Genomic DNA, 25159 nt, shown 5'->3' on the forward strand with positions numbered 1-25159 from the left:
TTTCCACAGCAATTTCCATACCACCTGGCTGAACATGTGAAAGGCTTCCCAAAGGCACTGCTGGAATGGAGAAGGGATGCTTTCCTGGTCCTTAACTCCCAGAGTCTGTGGGATTACCAATTCTTCTGCCTGTAGCTGTGTACAAAATTAGGTCAGAGTCTCTCTGGTGGGGCCATGCAGAGAGGCAGATGTACCTCTGCTTCTTTCCTTCTGCCCCAGGGATGCAAAACACCACAACGTCGTCTGCAACTGCTCCTTCCTCAGCAAGCGCACGCTACCAGCCAGCCAGATCATGCACCGTCAAGGTGGGATGTTGGTCAGTAACTTGAATGCAACGTGATCAGGAAACTTTGCAAAATTTTTCCTTGAATTTGGAGTTAAAGGCCAGTGCAGCCCACAAATATAAATGATCACTCAGTGTTCAGAGAACTTGACCTACCCAGATGAAACAAACCCATCATTTTTCTTTGCTGTAGTTCATGGCTTTTAAATTTAGTTCCAATCTAACTTAGTTTTTTTCAATCATTTGTATATGATTTTACTTAGAGGGAAGTAGACAGGCAGATCACAACACCCTGCCTTCCACTAAAAAATTCCTGACAAAGGTGAGGCTCATAGGACTACGTGAGCTGAGAAGCAACATACCAAAATAATGCCCTGCCTGTCCTCTCTTCTGGCACTTTCTCCAGGTCTCTCCATCTTATGTTAATAAACTGTCAGACACTTAATTACCCAAACATTGGTCATCTTTCCTTTTCCTCCAGCAAATCCTACTAGCAGCCAGCACAGAAGCGCCTCCGCGCATTCCCTGGGTGCTCCGTGCTGCAGGTTCACCTCGCTCAGAGAGGATGAATCAGTGGCCGTACTCCTGTCACGTCCTTCAGCCACGTGTATATGGTGTCACCACAAGAGCTCATACTATTCATCATAAAAAACAAGCTTGTGGACAAAAATTCCTTTTTCATCACAATGGAAATGTCCAGGAAGGCCAGACTGGTTTTTAATAGCAGAAGAAATTTTTAAAAATTATAAGAAGATTTCTTTAAATCTCCAAAGTTGCCAGGAGCAGAACTTTTTCAATTGCTGATTTTTTTTATGGAAAGGCAAAGAAAATCTACATGAGTGCTACATTTCAATGGCATTTTTATAAGGAATATGTTGTTTCCGTTAAGCTACTCTCCATGTGTTTATAATAAGTCCTGGGCTAGACTTTTAAGTGAATAATTCGGAGAACAATAATTCCTCTTGAAAGGAATCTGGCATCTCTGAAACTCCCAATTATTGCTAACCACGACAGATGCTGCCAGCCCCTTTGGTGTGAGCTGCCCACGCTGACAGAGTGAAAAGCCAGGTGCTCAGTGGATGCTCCTGCGCTGGAAACTGGAAGGGTGCGGAGATGGACCTTGGATGGGGTGAAGGATGCTGGTCCATCCTCCCAGGCAGCCCAACTAAGATGGCTTCACTCCTGCACATGCACCAATCTCTCACACTGCCATGTCTCCAGCAGGGAATAAACATATAAACTGTGCATGGATAGTTTTGGTGACGCTCCTGGATCAGACTCAAGAGCTCTCCTGGGCTGAGCAGAGTGGCAGCCGTATAATGGTACACAGTCTCTCCCAGAGCAGCACAGATGTAGGCCATCAAGGGCTGCCTCTACTGTCCTTGTTGCCTTTTTATTAAAGAATATGTTGCTTCCACACAGAGTCCCTCCACATCTGAGCTGCACAGGAGAGAAGCTGGTAACAGCTCTGCTAATGGCCTGAGGCACCCAATTCCCACTGGTTTCTGTGCTCACGTGGCAGCAGGCGCCTGAGCTCAGGTTGGTACAGAGAGCAGCCGCTTCCATGTTACGGTTCTGGCCACCGCAAGCTCCCATCACATGCTGGTATAACGGAGGCGCTGAGTTTGCTCCTCTTCTCCCTCGCACATCGGGATGATGCACTAACACCAGTTTCACCCCGCGCCTGAAACTTCACCAGGTGTTTTGCGAGTTTCGTTGTCTTTAGCATTTCTCACGCAGCCCTCCCTCCCCTTCAGTGCCGCTGCTGTCTCCAAGGCGAGCAATCGGCATGACTCAGATTTCACTGCTGTCGACTTGGCGATGGGCTGTTCAGTCCTGTCTGGACAGGAATCCTCACCCGTTCTCAATCCGATCTTCTCAAGGAAGAATAGGCAGCAACAGAGCTTGCTCTCAGGGTGAGACTCAGCTCCTATCACTTGTAATCAACATAGATAAACACACCATGGTAAGATGTAGCAACAAAGCATTCAGGAGCTTAAAAAAGCACAGGTATTACAAGGAAAAATGCTTTGGAGCTGTATTCTCCCTCACCCGAGCCCTCAACTGAAGCACTTCTTGTTGTGTGACTCTGTTCTGCCTCCCTGCCTTGTCACTTTGGCGTGGCACAACCACTGTATGCATGAGCGGCTGATGTTTTAGTATTTTATCACCGGGTCTGCACTCTGGAGGCAGAGGGAAGTTGGAGGTGGGGCTTGAGATCTCAACCTATTGTAGCTGTGTCCAGTTTATGAAGAATAAAAGTTTGAAAAGTGCCCTAGGAGCCTGCATCTCATTTTCACATGTGGCTCCTGGCTTCGTTGGGTAGCTCTGGCTGTGCTGCTGCAGACATCACCATCTCATCACTGCCTGCCCCACACCTCTGCTAGGAGAAACTGTCCCTGCAGTAGAGATGGCACAATGGAAAACCTGCCCTACCCTCAACCTGGCATACTAAAGCAAAGGCATTTTCCTGAAGTCATATGCCATGGCCTGAACTTGAGAGCGCTAAAATGTGGGCACACATTGCCTTATGGTACTCCTGTTACAAAGCAGCAAACTCCAGCAGAAAGGAGGGACTGGAAGATTAGGACAGCAGCATTTTAGGCTACTCCAGCAAGACTCACTGGAGGCTTCAGTCAGGACCCTGTAGCGCTGAGAAACCGCAAAGTGGGCCGACAGCCCAGCAACACAGCAGCACCTCCTGTGCGCTGGGAACTGCATTGGTCTCAGTGAGCTTGCACTGATTCACCCAGCTGAGGACTTGGACAAAGGTGACATGATGGGGACTGCACATTTATTCCATCTTGTTTCTTTTCCAGAGTTCATATGATCCCTATTAGTCACTGAATTATATTTGAATGAGCCACGTGAATTGCCTCAGATAAAACTCGGCAGCTGGGACAGCTCTGCAGATGAGACGTAATGCAGACTCCATCCCACCTTACTTTTCCAGAGAGGTCGGCCCTGCTCTGACCCTATTCCAGAAGGTCAACAGGGCTAACCAATATCTGAAGAATGAGGATGATATGACAAGATAAGCAGATATGATGACATGTTTAGAGGCACCTTTTTGACATCAGATGCATTTCAGTTCATGCAGCTACAGGATACCATCATGTCAGTTTGCTTCTACAGCCTACTTAACGACTCAGCATTAGCAATCTCTGTGAAGTAGAGATGCAGGAAAGAGACATTCAAATCCAGATCCAAACACACATGAACTTTACTTTCATCACTCCCCGTGATGCCCCTTCCATGTGGCTATGCCATGTTTGTCCACTGCAAACTGTCTGCTTTCTGTTTGGCAAAACAAACTTTCCTTTTACAGGCAGTTGCCTTGGTGCAGTGGCTCAGACAAAGCGAGGATCGGTTAGTGAAACACAAACACGTGGGACCAGCGTGCTCCCTTCTTGTGTGCACAGACTCACCCCGCTGGAGCCTCAGGGTCATGTGCAAAGCAGTGCACGATTTTGGGAAGGGAGCAGTCTATTTGTTTCCAAACAGTTTAGAATTTGACACAAGGTGATACCAGCCCCCTTTCCCCGCTCCATCCCACCCAATCTCTGTTTCCCCTATCTGCCAAGTCTACCATAACAGTGGCCTCCTGATTACGAATAAACACTCAGGGCTATGCTGAAAGAGGAGAATATACCCAAAGGGTCTAGGTGGGGAGATCAGCCAAGCAGGAAAGAAACGCCTGTATTCCTTTTGCCTTTTGTTGGGTTTCAGTGGGTGGTTTTGCCGGCCTTTAAGCTTTGTGTTGCTTGTCTTTGTTCTCTCCCCTATAACTGATTAAGCCTCCAACCTAAATATTAGCCATGCCAGATGCTGATGGCTACAGAGAAACATCACATTGTCAAAGGAGTAGAGAATCCATGGCAACCAGCAGCAGGAATTCAAAGCCACAAAATAGAGACCCCCGGCCTGCAGGACTTCAGAGATACCCCAGGCAGTTCATGCGGGGGCTTTCATTAGCTCTGGCTTTGTGCATTGCTCTCACCTCCCTATTGAAATAACCCTGATGTTCCCCAAGAGCCTCTTATCAGTAATATGGGGAAGGATCAACACCACACTCAAGAGAGCGGGGCCGATGAAGAGCAGCATTTACCATGACTGCTTTCTGGGGTAGAGATTTTAGCCTGTAAACCAGGCCCCCTTGCCAAGGAAGAACAGCAGCCACAAAGTGGCCTCGTAACTAAATCCAAACTTCTCAGCTAAATTCTGATTTTACCCTATCTTTGCAAGTTTAATAAATAAGCACATCTGAAGACAATGTGACAGTACAGGTACCAGTAAGCATACTGTCACAGGCCCATTCACACAGTCAGGCAAAAATCCAGACAGAGACAGAACCAGGAAAAAAAAACCACACACAAAAAGAAACATAACAAACACACGGACTAATGATGAAAAACATTGCCTAGATGCCAAGTACAATACAGTGTCGATCCATAGGTGTCAAAGGCCTAGGAGACTACTAATCTCATGGACCCTGACCTGCACTGCCTACAGGACTGAAATATTTTCTCTGGCAGCTGGATAACAATGTGGCCTCTGTCACTGGATTTCTTCAGGGGCATTTCAGCAGCACGATCAGCCTCAGGGTAGTACAGTATGTTAACTCAGCACAACAGCTAGATGTTTCCTAGCCATCCCTCAGCTCTGTTTCACCCACAAAGACAGTGCATGAGCCTCTCTTTTTTTTCCTGGAAGCACGTGGCCTGCGTGGCACATGCATGAGACAGGCTAACCCCATCGCATTCATCCAGAGACCCTGCACAGATGCACACAACAGGGCATCTGCTTGCATTTAATAAGTGCTGAGCAGAAATGTGCGGTGGCTGGGATGGAAAGAAAAGGGGCCATCAGGAGCATCTTTGAGAAATGGCTCCTGTTTCCCAAAAGAGTGCTGAGAGCTCTCAGCGTCGATGCAAGCCAGCGGTGCTCAGCACCACCCAGGAAGATGGCTTAGCCGTGCAGCTGGCTCCGGCCATACAGCCGGGAAGGTGTGGTACGTCCCCGCAGGTGGGATGGAGGAGGGTGGGGACCGGGGCGATGCGCGTTGTGCTGACACTCGGGGAGATAGAACCCTGCCAAGCTCTTTGACTGAATCCCCCACCCCAACTCTCCTGTGGAGCTGAAACCAGTTGGAACGGTTTGCAGGCTGAATCCAAACCGTTGTGGAGCCAGACAAACCTTCCAGGGGCAGGCGCTACCTGGGTAATATGCAGGGAACTTGCCTGTCTCTTGGCCCTCTTGGGTGACTTATAGCTCTTTAGGACCCACAAACGCAAGATTCGAGCTCAGTATTCTTCCCTGTTTACACCAGCCTAACTCCCCGCTTTTGAAGCTATTTATTATCACAGGAGGAGAAACTGAGGCATGGGGATTGACATTAAAATCACTTATCCAAGGCTGCTCAGTGAAGATGAGGGAACAGAACCAGACCTGAACCTCTGCTATAAATCTCGCCAGCATTGGACTGGTTCCTGCCTTTCTAGCCTGAAGGGCTCCATGAGACAATTCAGTGTTGAGTGATGTTTGGGGGACACCAGCTGGTATTGTGTTTTACCTGATAACATCATCCTTGAGGTATCCACCCACACAATCACATTTCACAAATGATTCGTGCTTTAGTGCCTTCCCTACCTAACAAAACAAATTACAGCACACAATTAGTTTGCAGTTCAGGAATTATGGCTGATTTTTTCCAGAAGTTTGTGATGTCAGATGCTTCAGGTTTGAGGTGTTCTGAGTTTCAGGGTGATCTGCCTCCAAAAGGAGAACACAAAAACCAGGCTCTGAACAGTGCCTCTGACTGAGCATCTGCTACCACCTGGCACTTCTGAAATATTGGTCTAAACCTCACTCTCTTTCTTACTTTCATTGTAGACAGATAAGGACACCTTATGTATACATGTATTCATGAACACAAACCTTCATCTCCACCAACACATAACACACACTGCATTGAAGCTCCCAGTCCTTCAACTACCATAAGAAAGATTACACAAGATAAGAAGAGCTTCATAACTCCAAGAGTTTAGGTGCTTTCAGTTATCTTTTTTTTGTTTTCAGTGCTTATGGATTTCCCCCCCCAGCTTCCACATCCAAAAACCTAGCTACTTGCTATTTTATTTTTTAATTCTCATATATTCACTGACTCCAAGAGCTGTGGCTTTTAAATAAAAAAATAAAAAATTCAGTTTTATAAGACTTGGATTAAAAAAAACCCCAATGGTAACAATAAAGGGATATGCAATCTTTTGTGACAAAGTTTGTTTCTTTTTTACTGCTTTCAAGTAATCTGGTTTTAATCTAGTAACCAATTATTATGGGTTATTTGTACTGTAGCAGGGCCCAGAGGCCCTGACTGAGAACAGAGCCCAGTTTTACTCAAGTTTCTATACTTCCCTCATCACAACCTATCAGAGGAACCTGCAGTAACACACTAAATGATGTTACATATTTCTGTGTGAACCTCAGCACTCATTTAAGAAAGTAGTAAGAGCAGAGATTAACATTAACCTCACGGGAGGTTTGCCACTTCAGAATTATGCGTTGAGTCTCAGGCTTCCTACGTGCACTGAGAGCCAACAGACAGTTTGGTCCTCCCATTTTAGGCTGGGATGTGCTGATCTCTTCCTATTGCCTGCAAATTCAGTCAGCTAACAAACTTGGCACCTTGGTTTAAGCTGGCTGAAGGTGGATGAGGTGAATCCTCCAGTGAATTGCCCAAGAGGATACAGGAAGCATGTGTCAGGGCAGGACACTTGACACAAGCCTCACGTGATGCAGCTTGCTCCCCTGCCCGATCAGGCTATCCTTGCTCCATGTCTGGCAGCAGCCATACCTTCTTCAGCTCCACTGTGGACTATCTGCAGACCTGGTGAGATACAGCCAGGGTTGGCTCTCCCCTTTTGTTTTCCTCTTTCTTCCCATCCTGGAGGGACTTTTCAGGCTGGCCAGATCTCAGCCGCCAAGATCTCCTATAACGTGCTTGGCTGATGTACTCTGTATGTACACTCTAACGTATTCTGAATTCAGAGTATCCTGTGAACACGTGTCCCCCAAGGTCAGGCAAGCCTTTTGCTTTGCTGTCTAATAAAAAGAAATAGCATAATGTGTTTCAAACAATGTTTTTGCCAAACAAACACGATTCATCCCATTCTAGGCATAACCCTATTAAACAACACATTTCTGGAGAGCAAGCATCACAGCTCAGACAGCAAAGACAGAATGATGAAAAGAAACAAAAAACTCGACACAGCAGGTGGCACCCCGGAACCAAGTCCGTTGGTAAATGACGCCTGCTCTCTTCCTCTGAATACTTGTTGTTATGAACACTCTGGGGACAAGGGACATTTTTGGATCAGAGCTACCCTCACCCATACCATAATCACAGCTACCAGCCAGAACAACATAACACCTAAAGGAGTAACAACAAACAAGCCATCGCATTTTCCTATCTTCCAAGCCTTTGGAACTTGGGTATTAGCAATAGAGTCCCAGCCAGAATATAATCGTATGCTATATAATCAATTCCACTGATTAACGTATTTTTCAGCTGTTGCCTTTATCATCCTTGAGCACACACTATTCGAGGATCCGAGGCGCTGATCAGGAGCGGTCTCCCTGCCAATCAGCTGAACTAAAGCACTTGAAGGTGCAATGGAAGTGCAAGTGCATTTTTGGATGAATACTTCACAATGATCAACAATTTAAATATCAGACTGAACAAAGCAGGAGTAGATCCTCATCAGTGTAACTGTCTTTATTCTACAAATTTATCTGGAATTATACCAATGTACCAATCAGTTGAAAATGTGACCCAAAGCATCAAAGCAGAGATACTATGTAAATGTTGATTTATCTCTGCTTTGAGTCTAGAGTTTATTCAGAGGGCTTTTACTCCTTTGTTGTGAATTGCATAGCAGTTATTTGATTGTTGTTTCTTTAATTTACAAATCTCTCTTTCTCTTTACATAACTTAAAAAAAAAAAAAAATAAAACCCACGTCTCCCTTGAAAGCGTACCTTGCTTCAGCATGGTTATCCCTTGTGTGCTTTACTGCCAGGATTTTATAAAAGGGCTTTAACTTTTCATTCACCAGGAGCATAACTCAAGTTTTAATAACACACCTTATGCATGACAAAAATTTGCTTCTGGCGATCATGGTTTCGACCACAAAACCACAACTGGGAGTAACTCCTGGTTAACTCTTTCAAGCCCACGCATTGCAGAGTTAGACATAAGTTCAATTTAGAAGACTATGGAAATTATCAGTTAGAATATTTTATAATAGGCAAAACATCTCATTCTCTCATGCCACGCTAGTCTCTTCCCAGTCCTTTCTGTGAAATTAAAGTGGCAAAGGGAGAGATGAGATTATTCTCCCTGTCATTTTGGGTGACAGCAACAGTCCATGGGAATATCACAGCTCCCTTAAAATCAGCTACATCTGGGCACATGTTCACAGCTCAGATCCATCCTCCCTGTGCTCAGCTTGTCGTGGGGGTTGTATAAAGAACAATGGCTGTGCGAGACACACAGACAGACACACACTGCTGCCTTTATCAGATCCTCTAAGTACTGCTCCTGAGAGCCCTCTCCTTCCACCGATGTCTACAAAGCTACACCCTGTATGACTTTGGCCTGGGTGATTAACCAGAGGTTAACAGCTACTGCAGCAGCCCCATTGCTCAGATGTTGGGCTTTAGCAGCTCTTCCCAAGGTTCCTCCTCCCCGGTGACACCTTTTCCCCCTCACAGTAAACCCAAAAGCTGTCTGAACGTTTCAGCTATGCCTTTGGTACCACGAAGTTCCCAGCTCCCTTATCTCCTATCACTGCTCCCCGTCAGCCCCTGGGGAGCTTTCGGGTGAGGTACTCCAGGCCCATTGTGCTCCTAAACGGTTTCTCCAGGCGAGCTGGCAGTGCCTGCCCCTCTGACAAGGCATCAGCAGGCTGGAGTTGTTACACTCCGCTGTCTGCGCTCCCGAGAGAATTTTTTTTCCTCCAGCCGTGGGCTAGTGAACGAAAGTAAAATTTTCAGAGATCTGCAAACGTGTCCTCAGGTTCAATCTATAGGAAAACGTTGCACAGAGCCTTTTACATCAGGAGGTCACCGAACAGAGCCCCATACTGAGATCTGTCCTAAAGACTGATAGCAGACAGCAACCTCTGCGTTTTTATCGGTCTTTGGAGTTGAGATCTGAATCACAAAGGGGATGCTGCTCCCATCAATTCCCCCCTTCTCATGTGAAAGGCACAGGGGTTAACAGCCCGTTAGTAAGAGAAGAGTCAAGCAACCATGTAATTCATCAGGTAACATAATGCCCCAGTCCATAATTAGTAATACATCAATCTAATTCTGCAATGCACTGTGTACACACACACTCTAGCATTTTGAGAGTAAACCACATGGTCTGACTCTTAAGTTTAAAAAGCATCAAGTATAAATTACCCAAAGAGTTCAGAAAGGGAAAATTTAAGTCACTGATTCTTAATCGATCCAAGCATACAGATCCCAGTACTTATATAAAATAATAATTAGTGCTGCACCTTTTCAGGGTTCTTAATTATTAAGAGATTAGCTGTCACAACACTTCTGTCAGGCTTGTAAACACATACAGGTATGTGTTTTTCTTTCAAAATACACCTTCTGAAGCACCATATCTGTACATAGATGTATATATGGACATATGTTTCTTGATCTATTTTATTATACACATTTATTTCATATAGGGCTATATACCTAGATAGTTTTTTAAGACTGGATTGACAGCAGCATTCACTACCATTGTTCACTATTCCTCCACCCTTTACTACACCATGTCGTACCAATAAGACAATTGTTTGCTTTTATTCCAGAGGTGCGAGGCATGATATGATGTGTAAATTCATACCATCAGTACCCAAGGTGCAAAATATTTTGGAGGTCTCAAGATTAGAAGCAAGAGTTATACAGGATCAACAAAATGTTAAATGCTTTTTCTTGTTTAAAAAAAAATAATATAATCAATATAATTACTTGATATAATCATAATGTGAATCCATTTACTTAAAATAAAAACCAAAAACAAACCAACAGAAAATCCCAACAAAAAAGAACACCACACAACAACCTCCACCCCCAAAAAGCTAGAAACTCATCCAAAATTGGCGAATACTTTGGAAGGTATTTTCTAAGGGGGAAAAAAAACCAACACAGAATCACTGTAGCTTATGTTAGATTTTGTTGGATAGAGGCAGAACAGACTTGCCTCTAGACAGAAACCCCATGTGTCAAATTTTAGTCTGGGGGGGGGGGAAAGGATCATGATTTTAAACAACTCTTAAGTAATAACAGTAAGAAGTGATTCCTTCTAAGAGCAGCAACAGGTTAGCAAGGAAGAGAAAGCCTGAAAAACGCTCCCATCCCATTCTTTTACTTCCACTTGCAAACAGCTGGACAGGCGGATTAACCCAAGGAGTCTAATTCATTCAGACCCAAAGCACTTACACAAGCCCCAGAAGAAACACTCAGCCTTTACAGAGAGGAGTGGGTAAATAGAAAAAAAAAAAAAAACCCTCTACTTACTCAAGTTCATTAGACATATTTCCCCCCCGTTTCCAAATCTTTGCAGACGGTAAATTCTGATGCCTTCTCTCTTCTAGTACCTGCTAAAGACAGACATTGCCTGTGAAGTGTTTGATTTATGTTGAGGTTTTGCGTAGAGGTATTTTGCTGACAGGTCGGTTGGCAGGGCGGCGGGGATTGGCTGCCGGCACAGGTGCCGTGGGACAGGTACACCCAGACAGGTGCAGCCCGTAACCCTCTGCCTGCCGGCCCCGGGAGGACGGGGGAGAGGGAGGCGGGGGGAGAGGGAGGGAGAAGCCCTCGGGGGGAAAAAAGATAGGATAAAGGAGTGGAATCAGTTCTTCATCTCCGTGGTAATTAGTTTCAGTTTGGTGGACGTGTTCCATATGCGGCGATGCCAAATAGCTGTCATTTTTATGAATCTGGGGGTTGATTTGTCCTTTGCCGTTTCTTTATATATAAATATACAGACAAAAATACATACATATATATATAAAGGAATAAATTAGGGAAGAAGAAAAGCCTCTTCGTTTCCTCTCATTCCTAAATGGTAATTGTACTGACAGGCTAACCCTTTCTTTCCTTTTCTCACCTTCTCTTAGCTGCTCACTCCAGAAAGTCTCCGTAGGTGTGGGGTTTTTTCCTCTTAAAAACGTAACTTTAAAACCCCTAACTTTAGATGCCAAGACACGCAGCAAATATACTGGCTCAGGGAATCTTCACATTACACTGGATATGTAAGAAAAACAGGTCTGCAGGATAACCTTTTTCCGTACTGTTCACGCACGCTGTCCTGCCTTCTGTAGCGCAGACAAGAGCGTTACTCCAGCACGCATGGGACGGCAGCGGGAAGCCCAGACACACGCCGTTTGGGAACTGGCTGCAGGAATACCACCCAGGCAATAGCTCTGTAGCAACTCACCTGTAAACGGGGAAAAGATTTATGCAATAGAACAAAACTCATCATGGATTCAAGCACTCCTGTTGGATGGTTTCTGTCATCCGTGTTGCAATGAGGAGGCAAAGGATGGGCTCAGCGGGTGACTCATGTTGACTGGATTTGGAAGGCAGGAGAGGATTTTACAAGACAAGTTGGTACAAGCCTTAAAACAAAGGGAAAAAGAAAGGCTTCCACCACTCGTTCTCACCCCCCATCACCGTCTCACTCACTGAATCTGTCCCACTCAGCGCCCTGCACCAGCAGGTGAATACAAGAAAGCTTCTAAGTCTTCCTTCACATAACAGTAAATTCAGCTCTCCCAACTTGGTGACAAATGGCCTTACTAGCCCACTCAGGCAGGCACAAGGCATGTCTACACAGGCAGATGTGAAGACAGAGCATATTAATTTGGGTACAACACCCTTCAAACACATCTCTATGGCTTCTGGCTCAGAGCATGGCCAGCTCAGAGCGCAGGATGAAGGATGACCGTGGTGTATCTGCACTGGCTGATAAGGACGTGCCGGGTTGAGCTTTGCCTGACCCAGCCAGCAAGTATCGCCCTCCATTCTGCTGTGCAAACTCCTGCCTGCCAGGGATCTAGGGACTGGACAAAGTCTGTTTTCTGGGAATGAAAACCAAAGGTCTGGAGCAATGCAAACTCCATTGGGGATCACTGGAGAGCACCAGCTGCCAAGACCTTGTACAGCAGAGGACAGCAATACCCAAAAGTCAGCAGAATGAAGGCTGATGATCAGAATCAATGCCACAGCAGAGACCATGCAGTGGTGAGAGTACAAAAAAAGAAGAGGAAAGAACACTTATGTCCTATCCAGCCAAGGAAAGCACAAATCTTATGCAGTGGTGGCATTAGTTGATCAACATTCTGATTATATCTCTAAATTAAAGAAACCTTGCCCAGTTCATGATGACCAGAGTCATAGTCTTGGGTACTTGTCCTTTACCTGGATGCAGGCAGAGAGTATTTCACTGACTCTGGGTAGTGCAAGGAGCAGCAACATCCCCTTAGGGGATTTCCAAGTTTCTTCTAACCTTTCAGTGAGACTTACCAGATTCCAGCAACAAAAGTGAAGGAGGAGAAAACACTAGCTGAGCCAGACCATGCAGGGGAATGGCAGGGCACAGGATTCTGACCTCCGCGGGAAAAAGCCTGTGTCAAAGAAAAAAAGAGGGAGAAACGTGTCTGGCAAAGCTGAGCATGACAGGCTTTGCCTCAGTGAAAGGTGCCCGGCGGGCCTCAGTGCCACCACGGCCAGGCCAAATCCACCTCTGGATGGAAACGTTCAGGTTTTCAGACTTGGCCTTTTGCAGAACAGCAGGGATGACGCTGTCTGCTGCTCTATGATAGGGGACAGGAGAAAAACGAAGCCACCAGACCCTTCTGCCTGCCTGGAGCTAAGCTTTGTAACCAGCATGCTGCTCACAAAGCCTTGTTTCTACCTTCGAGGGTTTAAGCCCACCCCTGCTGCACTTGCAGCTCATGTGCCACAGCTTGGGTGGAAGTGGGGACAGCCAGGCCCAGTCCGGGCTTACCAGGCTCTTGGTGCTGTCTGCCAGTCACTGGCGAGGCTATGTGCCCTGTCCTGCTTCAGTGTGTCTGGAGTCTGCCTGAGAAGCCAGGAGGTCCCTTGGGAAGCTGGGAAGGACTGGCAGAAAGGACAGAAACACAGATTCTCCTTTGAACAAATTCACTGGGATTCCAAAAGGACAGCTGTGACTGTCTCTCTTAGTTTTACTAATTCTGTTTTTAAGCATTAAGTTTCTTTTTAGCTTTGCTGCCACTGATCCAGGACCTCGTCTTTTTCCTGCGAGGATCTTATTGCAATGGCGGAATGAGAGACTTTGCCAGGTAGGAAGATGCGTGCTCGTTCTCGCATACAGTCTTATTTCTTATGCAATTAGCTATGTGCCTACCTGCAGCACTGAGGCACTCTCCTAGCCTCCAGGAATTATGGCGCCTCGGTAAAATCGCTCACAGCAGAAACCAGCCCCCTTTGCATCAGTACTGTGGGGCCAGTACACATGCCTCCCTTCTTTATGGTAACACCAGCTTGAGTTTGCTCTCTCGGACAGCTTTTCAAGGCCAGATGAAAATGTTAACGAATCCCTATCACCAATCTTCCCACAGACAGGACCCTCACAGCCTCCCCTGACTTAGCTTTACGCTATTGCCAGCGAAGGAGGATCAGGACCACCCCAGCACGCACACACCAGTCTAGGTGCGATGTGTCCTGGTGGGAAGCAGGGACAGCCACCACTGCCTGGGCACTGCTCTGCCTCCAACACTCGCCAGCTCCTGCCAGACGGGACCACCCTTGCCCTGCCTCTTCCATTCTCTTGGGCACCTTGTCTTTTTTGTGATAATGTATGTTTTATGGCGCCTGAGAGGCCTCCAGGCCTGGATGCCTAGACAATCCCTTTGACTATGATTTCAGTATTTTTAATTATTATTTTCTCTTTTTTTTTCATTTATACTCCACCCTCCAAGAGTATCTGGTGAGGGGGTGGGTTAGAAGAAAGAGACCAAGAGATACATTCTCTATGCACAAAACCCTCCCACTTCCCTTCCACTCCCCTGTTAAATATACCTTGGAACAAAAGCCCTTTATGATGCTCTAAAAATAAAGCATACAGCAGTCAAGACAAACTGCAAAGTTTAAAAGAGAGGGCCAGATTTTGCTCACAGCTACACCCTCTCTAAGGCAACAGGGTTGCACTTGTGTTTGGATTGTTAAACCCTCTTCAAACATCCAGGGGCAGACTGTGATTAGCTGCATTTCGTTAGTGAGAGATCAGCAGCTCCATGATTGAGGACAATATCACTCATCAGGTCTCCAGCCCTCAGATGCTGCTGCCGTGTCAGGAGCCGGCTGGGTCTGCACCTGGAGGAGGTGCCCAAGGTGCAGCGCGGCCCTGTGACCATGCCACCCTGATGTTCCTATTTCTCCCTCTGCCACCGATTTGTGGTGTGACCTCAGATAAATCATTTCACACTCCCTGTTCCCAGTCTGGCTCCTTTTCTGTATAACTCGTAAGAAACTTCAAAGCAAGGGCTTTAATCCCTTTAGGATACACGGCTTTTCCCACTGACAGGTGTCAAACATCCTTTCCAGTTGTCCTGTGATGTGCCAGGAATTTCAGCTGTCTTTGACCAAAGGTTATTAAAACACTTCAACAATTAATACGCAGTAAGAGGAAGCAGCCTGAAGCAGGTTAAAGTGAGCTGTTCTCCAAAGGGAGATGTGCCTGCTTCAGGTGCTTTTCCAGCAAAAAAATATAGCTTGTGCCATATAAGTTTGTAGAAACTTTGATATCCAGACCAGATGCTCTTTCCCAGTGAGACTCCCTCTGCCTCCCAGAGCCTTTTCCTTGGGAAGGCAGAACAAAAAGCTGAACTGGAACTTCCTTGGGCTGCAAGTCTTAGTCTGGCAGCACTGCCCTTTTGCTCTGTTTGTACAACACATAGCACAACAGAGGCTACAAAAGTCACTCTGTAGTGCTATTGTCATAGTAATAATGAGGAAAAGGAAAAAAAAAAATTTGGCCTTCTGAAGCAAGTGAGAGACAAACCCCTCACTGACCCTTTCTCAGCAGTTGTTTTCCAGTTAGGTGAATACCTCTATCTGCAGAGTATCTGGGAAGCCAGCTGGCTCTGCTCGATCCTAGAACCACTAAACAACATGACCCGATGCTTAAATGTCTTTTTAATAGAGTCAGGCCAGTTTGTTATTATCTGTTGTAGCCCACGGGGCTATAGGAAAATTCCTGTTGTCTTTATCTAGTTCTACCAGTTTTTACACAGTAATAAGTTTGGGTTGCAAACAACTGACCCAACTAACAGTCTTCAGGGCAGCCACCTTCAGTTTAAATAAACAAACATGACCCACTGTCTCAGCCAGCTTCTCTTTGTGGAAGAAGCTTCACTTTTTCTCTGCGTGCTCTGACCTGAGCTTGTCCCGTGCTCTCACTCTGGAGCTGACTTTCAGTGCATGCATTTAGCTGACACCTGTCAATCCAAACCCAGCTAGAAGAAACCCACAGTGGGGAATGGACATGCCAGTTTAGTCTATAGAAGGAGGGAGTTGGTTGGAGATGTCGCAAGGATGTTGTCCCTTTCAGCCAAATTTGCTGCCCAGGCCCAGGCTTCCTGTGATATTCAGCTACAAATATGTACAGGGAAGGAGTCAGGGGAACGTTTCATGGAGGAAAACTGGGTCCTCTTTAAAAGCGATTTCAGACTGGCTCCAAGTAAACTTTGTCTTCTAACCCCAGCACCCAACAGGGAGCACATGCTGCAGCTCTTCAGCCATACCTAACTCACAGGACTTCCCTCCTATCAACTGTCTCACACATGCAACTCGAAACTCAAAAGCACATTTCCTCTTGCAAAAAAACCCAAGGAGTTGAATTCCCCCCCCAGTGATTACCACACCAGGAGGAGAAGGTGCTGTCAATGACGCCAGCAGTGCAAGGAAGCGCTCAGGGCTGGGCCCACAGTTACCGCAGTGCTGTGATTCCTCACCAAGAGAAACTTATTTTTAAACATGAAGACAGTTTTTAAAATGGACCAGATGCAAAACATCAGGTATTGCTCCCAACCATTTCCCCCACTGCTGCAGCCTGATCAAAGCTGCCTCCCTTCAGGAAGTTATCTGATGTCAGCCAGTGACGCTATAGCAGAGATGAGTTTGGTCTCAGGTACCTCAGTTGACTCCATTCATCATTAAACAGCCCTTCATGAGCAGAGATATGGAAATGTCACTGGCAGAGGTGTCCCAAGCTGCTCAGAATAAATTACCCTTATCAGCCAGCGGGTTAGATCCCAGCAGCAGAGACTGGGCTCAGATTCAGACTCCAGCTGAAGCACGAAGTGTGTTTGGATCCCAGTGTCTGCTCGGTTCACGCAGTTGCAGAGATGCTAGTTACGATTTCAATCTAAGTACAGCACAGAAATGGGATTTCATTCAGTAAATTCCTAAGTGGTAAATAAAAAAGGAAATATAATGAATGAATATCAGTCTGCCCTGGTGGACTATAATGAATCTGCTCAAGGAGCCTTGAAAGACATCTTTATGTGACAACTTAGTTTCTGTAGCTAATTAGAAAAGCTCAGGCCAGAGATACTTATCTGTGTGCAACATCTGGAACTCATAATGTCTCAGGTTTGCCAGCCTTCATGGTTTCATTACAAATCTGCTGATACTTGCTGTTGTTATTAGTTTATTTAGTTGCTTTTTTAAAGCCTGACTTCCTGTAATCACATGATCATGTGAAAGTTTTCTCGACATAAAAATCTCTGTCCTTCGTGATTGTTGCAAAACGTCTCAAAACACAATCCCTATAGGCTCAGGAATGAAGAGACAGAAAGGAAAATAACTCCCTCACACACCCCACAAAGTTAAGCAATTTTAAAGCCAATCCTACATCTACCAGGGACCTGGCTTGTGGTTTCTAAGCCAGCCCTGTGTTTGGCAGGACCACGGCTCATGACATATTAGTGCTAAGGCTGGTCAGTATTGGAATCAAAGCACTCTGCAAATTTTAATTATTTCTCACTTCTGTTCTACACCTGTCATTACTCATCTGAACCAGTCATGGGATACTGGTACAGGGGATGTTTTGGGATGTCTACAATTGGCACGCAGCAGCAGTTGTCCTGCCTTTCTCTGTCTCAGCACTTTGGCAGGAGCTGACTTTCCCACAATACCTTGAGAAGACAGCTGTTGGACCTGATTATTTACAGAGAAGAGGAAGAAGAACTTGGCTCCGCAATCTTGATTTGACTCTAAAATTGTCCCTGGAGTTGGGATTCCGTGCTTAGATCCCAGGCCTGGTTTGGAGACACCTTCCGCTCCCGAAGCATTCAAATGAAAAGGCAAACACAGAGGGAGGGGAGAAGAAGCGAGGCTGGGCAGGGGCTTGGTACATCAACTGTGGGAACTGAATCTCATTTCCACTGAGAAAACTGGAAACCCCTGCCAAAGGCCCTGCATGAGTCACCGAGCTATCCTCTCACCGGCTGATACTGCGCAGGTAATACAGCACAAACTTCTGAACAACCTCATGTGGGAGAAGCACCCGGTACTTGGAGCTCTAGTTCTCAGCTCTTTACAGGCAGGGAGGGATTTCCCTTTGCAAATCTCCTGCAAACAGACCCAGTGTTGGCCCTGCTCCCTCCCCAAGGGCTCCAGCTTTGTCATGCTAACATGCAGTCATCAAAGGGAAAGGAGAGCCCCCTTCGCAAAATATGCGGAGCCCACAGTGTGTCAGATGCTGCAGCAAAACCCAAGCAAAGCTGGCAGTGCTGAAGCCTCCCGTAAAAATTACAGTTCTGGGCTGGAGAAAGGGGAAACTTGAACTTTTGGACTTTATCTTCTGGTGCAAGCACAGCTCAAGGGAGTCGCTGCAGTATGTCATCTTTATCTGACAGCATGAGGGAGTCAGTGGCTCTCTGGCTCCCCTTTGGTGCTGCACACCGCTGCTGTGACCAGCACTCTGCCAGCACAGAGTAACAGCAGGCAAAGCTTTATCAGGGGGTCAGGGGACCTTCTGAGTCACTCCAGCACCCCCTCAGCTGCATCGTCCTCCTCCATCCACGCTGCAGCTGCATCCACCCCTGGATGAAGCTGTGATCTGGTGAGGATACAGGTAATCACAGCCAGGTATCAGGTCTTCACCTGCCAGAGCCCACACACCGCAGCCCATCTGCTGCTGACACCTCTGTCAAAGAGACCAAAAGCTGCAAGGAACCTAGGCTCCGCTCTTATCTCTCCCTATCAGAGCTACAGTACACGAGCAGGCACACAGCAGCTTGGAGGAACCCTGAAACTCCACCGGCATCATCTCTCCCAAACATCCTCCCCATGGCTCTGAAGTCTAGGAGAGAAAGAAAAACAGATACCCATCTACTCCACCCTCTGGTAGTGGGCAAGCTCTCTTTGCTTCCTAGCTGGCACCTGTCTATCATATTTGATACCAAATAAAGGTCCACTTAATTCTGACTCACTCTGCCTGCTCACATTGCTTACTTTTCCTGGCCAGGTCATAATCCAATATCTACGGTGAAAAATCTTGCCATCTTAAATGAAACATAAATTCAAATCATATCAGTGCATCGCCTTCTCAGATAACAAATCTAACCGAACCTTGTAAGAACTCATTAGATTGTTTCTAGATTGCCCAGCATCTAGTTCAAATGTATAAATCCACGAGCCTTCCTGCACAGCGAATCCAGTAGATGATAACTTTACTTTTCGTCAGCCTCTGTAGGGCCAGAACTCCCTTCTCAGGGCAGGTTGGTGGTGGGGGATTAACAGAAAGTTCACTGCAAGGTACCAGTTATCCTGTGGAGTGGAAAAATATCAGGTAGTTTTGCAACATTTAAAGAGGTACACCAAGAACGTCTTGGGTGGCAGTTAGCACATAAGGGCTGCTGGCCCTTAGGGGCTTGGGGATTTTCCTTCCTCATAGAAAATGCCTCCTGCAAGAAGCACATACCTATTACAAAACAAACTGTTGCTTTAGCTTTGTTAAATAAATCAATCAATCTTCTTTTACTTCAAGATCTGAGAATCAGCCTCCCTTCTAAGCTGACACTTTCATATTTTCCCCACAAATATTATATGGCACCCAAATACCAGGCACTGATGGCTAGGTAGGCCTCTTGAGAATGGCAAACCCGATTTACCTGCAAACCTCTGATGCTGAGTCTGAGCAGCAACGGCACTCGTCATTGATATTCAGGGAGGATCTGTTGCCATAGCTTGTCTCTAAGGCACTGAAATGGAAAGCAGGAGACCAAAGCGTTGCTCGCTGCACATCAGTGTGCCTGAGCTTTGCCTCTCACAACCTTTGTGCCTGTTCCAGTTAGAGGCCTGTTTGGGCAGTCCTGCACTAAGCACTTGGACAGATGCCACCCCTGGGGCTCTCATGGGATTTGCAGCCATGACCATACTGCAAGTAATTTTATGCGAGTCTTAGAAAAATTTGCCTACCCTGAGTGTCTAGTCACCCACGCAAACCACTAGTGGAGATGTGACTTATAGCAATGCATTTTTACCCCAGTTTGAAACAAGATCAAACAAATTATACTGCACCAGCATAAACCATGTCTCTACTGGAGCCGGAACTGGTACTTGTGGCCAAAACCCAAGTACAGATGAGTCCTAAAAAGGCACAAAAAGGAAGCTACAATTTCATCTGAACCTGAAGGATTTACAACCTTGACAGTGAGACCTTTTCCTGTGAGCTCCTACAGCAGCTTTAGGATTAATCACTGCCAGTGAAATCAGTGCCTGCTGCTCTCATTTTCAGCACAGAATGAAATAATTTCAGGATGAACTAGAAAGATCTAATCTGAGTCAGACCGAGGAGCGGCCAGATTCAGAGCTCAGTGGAGAGGCAAAGCTGAAGACTGGGTTCAGATGAAGGATGCCAGATGGTCGGAGAAAGCCTTGTTATAACAATTTAAATGTATTTTATCCGTTCTTGAATAAAAGGTCAGACAAATGAGACATGAGGCTCCCGCCTGGCCTACCTGCCTCTCCATTTGGGTTCCTGCACTTGAAGGTGCTCAGCAGGTAGGCAGGGATAGGCTTGCTCCTTGTCTTAGGTCTGCACTGCCTTTGCATTCCAGCTGATGGGATTAATTGCATTAGACTACTTCTTCACCTCAACCACGCTTTGGAAGGAGTGGGAAGACAACACAACCTAAGGAGTTCTCCTTGCACCCAGCTACTTAATCCCACTATATGAGATGATGTTTGGGGAGCCCAGCCAGCTGTCTGGAGCCAGTGTTGAACCTTGAGTGTAGGCAAGTGCCAAGCAGGGCAGTGCAGGGCCATTGTGAGCCTTCCCAAGGGAGATTCTGGATTGTGGATTGTTCTTTTCCTCCACACAAGGAACAACTGCCCTTTGCAGAGCCTTGCGGTGCAAGCTGGCATTGTGTGGCAGTGTGCAGGCAAGGGTATTTTGGAGACTCTCCCCCTTGACCCGAGCATGACATTTGGCTGACATTTCTACAGAGCCCATCCCTGCAGTATCAGATCCTTTCTCCCTGTGATCTCCTGTGTCCTAAAGACCCCAGGCAGCTCCCCTGGCTAACAGGAACCCAGATCGAATTCTGGCCATTCGCTGCCTGAGGTCAAGCTGTAAAATGAACAATCCAAAATTGCCCCGAAAGGCAGATGTACTAATTAGAGAAACCTTGGGTGGCAATTCTGAGTACGATGCTTTTAATAACTGCAGGGATGTTGAGAAGCAAATAAATTATATGATGAAAGTCTACCAGGCTGCAGAACCCAGATATGTAATAAGCAAGACTGGCACCAAGACTGAAATTTTGCCCCCTGGGCTTGGCATTTTGTCTGATTGCCTTTCCAGATGAGAAGGTATCTGGAGCTTCCGGTCCCGCCGACTACTTGGCAGAAAGGTATTTCTCAACAACAACCTAGGGAATCATCCTGGGAAGGCTGGAATTAGAGAGCCAGCACTCACTGGCACTCAGGGAAGCACAGCCAGGTTTTCACCAGGAAAGAGTGACCAAGGTTTCTCTCCTGACTTTTGGACTTAAAGTGGATATAAACCATATGGAAACTTTAAATGTGCTTAACGTTGTAAAAAGCTAGCTGGTTAAGGCCTTCAGTTCTTCTCTTTGCCAGTGCCCAGATAAAGAGGCTCTGGCAGCTCCAGGGGTCTGGATTGCTCCCTGTCTGCCTGTGGCCTCTGATCCCATCAAGTGCCCCACACTCTAATGGTTTATCTTCCCAGTGCTCTTGTGAAGCTGGGAAAACCTCTCCTCTCTTTACGCTGTGAGGTATGTCTTTACCTTGCAACACAGCACAGTGCAGAGGTCCCCATGAAAACGGAGACAGATGTGCCCTGCATCAGGGCTATCTGTGCCCACCTTCCAGTTGTGCCACCCACCCCACAACAGCCTGGTCCACAGTCCTCCCTTGGCTGGGATCTGCATGCACCCATTACCTCATCCAGTGCACACCAGGAGCACCCATGGCCTCCACTGATGCTGGGCTCTTCTCCTATAACCCCACCTTTGTGGCTTGACCAACAGCTCTGATATATCTTGCAAATGAGGGTCACCAATTACAAGAGGTTTATGGCTCCCTGATAGTTTGCTTAGTCCCATAGGTCATCACAGCTTTCCCCCAGGGTGCATCTTACTTGAAAGCAAACTCCCACACACATATAGACCCCACTTCAGACATCTTGACCAGCAGAGACCATTGCTCCCGCTGACAAGGAGCAAAGCAGGCTGGAAATGTCTGCCCATCCCTAGCCCATAGCTGCCCAAGAAAGGAGGACACCAGTGTCTGTATCACGCCTATAAGAGCTTCCATTCACTCACAGGCTGCTACATGTCCCAAACAAGCCACACACAGTTATTTTCAATGGCAATTAAAGACTAGCTCTTGTTTCAAGGGCTGGACAATGAAATTGCAGGAAGAGCTGCCCTGACCCAGCAACCATTATGTCAATGAATACGCTGGATTGAGAGATGCTGACGCTCATCTCGGCTCCAATTCACTTTTAATTCTCCTGGCCTGAAACCCTGCAGGAATAATATGGGGAGCTTGTAGCCATAGCATGGGGATTTGGGAGCAGCACCTGTTTTAGGAATAATCAGCCCAGCAGGAGGAAAGTTCCTCTCCGCTGGTCTCAGAGTATTTACATTTTTGACCTCGTCTCAGCGTGATAATAGTGCACTTTGTCAATCTTGCACAAAACCTCACCAGGCTCTGTGACTGGTTTCTCCTGACTCCGGCATGGGTCTATTATGATTTTTCAAAAGACCTCCCATAAGGGTTAAATGACCTCACATTAGTGCTAATTTGGGGCTAACTTTCCTATTCAGCACATAACAAAGCAGTTGGTGTTTACCCAAGTCCCATAAAGTGACAGGGACCACACACAACCTAACTGCACTCAGCCTGGACACAGACAAAACTCTATCCCAGCCCTTTCATAAGTATTGCCATTTTGTGAGAGAGAGAGAGAGGGAGTTAAAAATAAAAGAGGCTGATGGAAAATCTTCACCCAGCCTGTGCCCAAAGCACGACAGGCTAAATTAAGCACCCAACAGTCAACTTGAAGCAGCACCACTGCTGTCCCCAGCGAGACTCTGCAATGGGAAGAGACAGTGGCCATCCCTTCTGTTCCCCTACGTGGCCTAATTGCAACCTGCCGAGTCACAGACCCACAACACACTTGGCTACCTCATTCCTTAGCTGCTTTTCTTCTCCACAGGCTCCTTGTGAATTTAACTCATATTAATTTGATGCCAGTAAATCACCCTGCACAGCTAATAAATTAAATGTCTCACTGACCCCGCTTCTGGGAAAGTTTGGTGGAAAGAAAGCGGCACGCAGGCTGACTGCACACCGACGGCTGCGTGACTATCACCACAAAAGGAATTGCCAGTCTCGTCCCCATCCCATCTACCTCTCCGTGATTAATGACAGTGCAAAGTAGGGCAGGCTGAAAATAACAACAAACCATGACTGATGTTCCCAAGCACAGAGCTAGACACAGATCTTCAGCTACAGCGAATTGGTGTCACGACTGGAGCTGAACAGCACATTTTACACCAGCTTGGCTTGCGCTGCTGTGGTGCAACGAGACCCAGCAACACCGGCCAAGGGTTTATTCAGTGCATCGTTCCACTTCATCAGAGGCCATACATTTGCCCCCTTCCCATTGCAATTAAATAAGGTAAAAAAAAAAAGAAGAGGGAACACAAACATGTTATTGGCCGAGTGAGTAAACATTTCAGGCTCTTTTGCAATCATAATGATAGTACAAGGCGTGTGTGAACTTCCTGCACACTGTACTGCAGTTCATTCTGAATTCACCAATGCAATTATGGTGTCTTTTATGCAAGAGCTGAAATTCGCCTAGATTGATTTAACGAGTATAATTTCCTCTTTGGAACTGCTGGAAATTAATCATCACTTCTCCAAGCTCCATCTGGAATTCACTCCGTCAGCACAACACAGCTATAATGGTGGCATCTAAAGAGAACTGCATGCTGACTACACTGTTGTTGACTTTGTTCAAGTATTTCCTATACTTAGAATGGGAAATATCTCAAATATGCAGCAAAGTCAACTATCCCAGCATAGTGCACACCAATTTTTTTCTCTAGTGACAACCATCACACAGACAATAAAAGCAATTCTCTTCTTGCTTATACTAGTTTTCATTGAGGCAACTGCACCAACTTAATTGGATTGACCCTAATTTGCAGCAAGTGAAAGTGGCAGAAGAAACTGATACACTATTTTAAAGAGAAATGAAATAAATACACCTAACCAGTTACATCTCAAAGAAGCTGCATTTGCACATAAAAATGTAAACTTGTGCATGCAAATCAGGTAACTTGCCACCTAATTCCCTATTTTCATGGCTACCTGCTCGATTTGGGTGTACAGCTGTAGGATTTGGTGAGCTGAGAGCAGTGAATGCCTCTGAGAATGTGCCAGTGACAGAATGATCTGTCACAAGAAATCTATTCTTTCTTGCCCATCTCAAACTCAATGAAAATCTATAAATGGAGTCAGACAAAGGAAAAACAAGGACAACTTCTTAGCATATGGGGACACCGCTTAACTGACTAGCAGCTAAAAGAATAGAATGCTCTAGAAAGAAAACTGTTTTGTTTATTAAAACAATTAATACAGCTTAAAAGGAAGAGCACTGAAGTAGGTGTGAATGAACTGCCCTTCTCAAAACTGAGGTGTGGCTGCTCCAGAGGTTTTCCCAGCATTTTGGTGTCTTTTGATGTAAACCACAGAAACTAAACTATATGAATTAAAATCAGAGCTCCTTAAAATTCACTAGTTCCAGGATTATTCTTGGGAGCTGACCCATCCCTAGAATACCCCACAGGTGTACAGTCACAAAGGAACTCACATGAAAGTTTGAGCAAGTCTTTGTTGACTTCTTCCACCCCAGTGTTGACCCATTTCTAGCCATCAGTAGTTTTCAACATTTTTTGGACAAGAATCTCTATAAATTTTCCATACTTCTGTATATAATCAGTTGGAACCAGCTGACAATAAGCTTCCTTTTCTCAGTTACCATCTGTAGACCCACTAGAAGTCATGCAAATCCTCTAGGAGTCTGTGGTTAAAAAGAATTGATCCCCATCCCTTTATTGCTTCTCCAGCACATATCATACCCTTTACTCAGCCTCTTGGGAAGAGCCAGGACTTACTCCAGTATATTTTTTCTCTGCACAATAACAGTTAGCTCTGCCACAGAAAGCTGCATATTGGAAGTACTCTACAGGGACCATCTAATTAAAGATTACAGCATCTC

General features: G+C 46.1%; 1 protein-coding gene across 1 annotated transcript in view; it reads right to left on the bottom strand.

The window, feature by feature from the left end:
* Positions 1-10920, bottom strand: part of GRHL3 (grainyhead like transcription factor 3) — a 29361-nt gene extending 18441 nt beyond the window's left edge. The window contains exon 1 of the mRNA XM_050909873.1: positions 10864-10920. Within this exon, the coding sequence (XP_050765830.1) occupies positions 10864-10880 (17 nt within the window). The 5' untranslated portion in view covers positions 10881-10920. The remainder of the gene's footprint in view (positions 1-10863) is intronic.
* Between the last annotated feature and the right edge of the window lie 14239 nt (positions 10921-25159).

This window comes from Gymnogyps californianus, chromosome 22 (genome assembly GCF_018139145.2).
Source record: "Gymnogyps californianus isolate 813 chromosome 22, ASM1813914v2, whole genome shotgun sequence".
In the NCBI taxonomy this organism is placed as follows: Eukaryota; Metazoa; Chordata; class Aves; order Accipitriformes; family Cathartidae; genus Gymnogyps; species Gymnogyps californianus.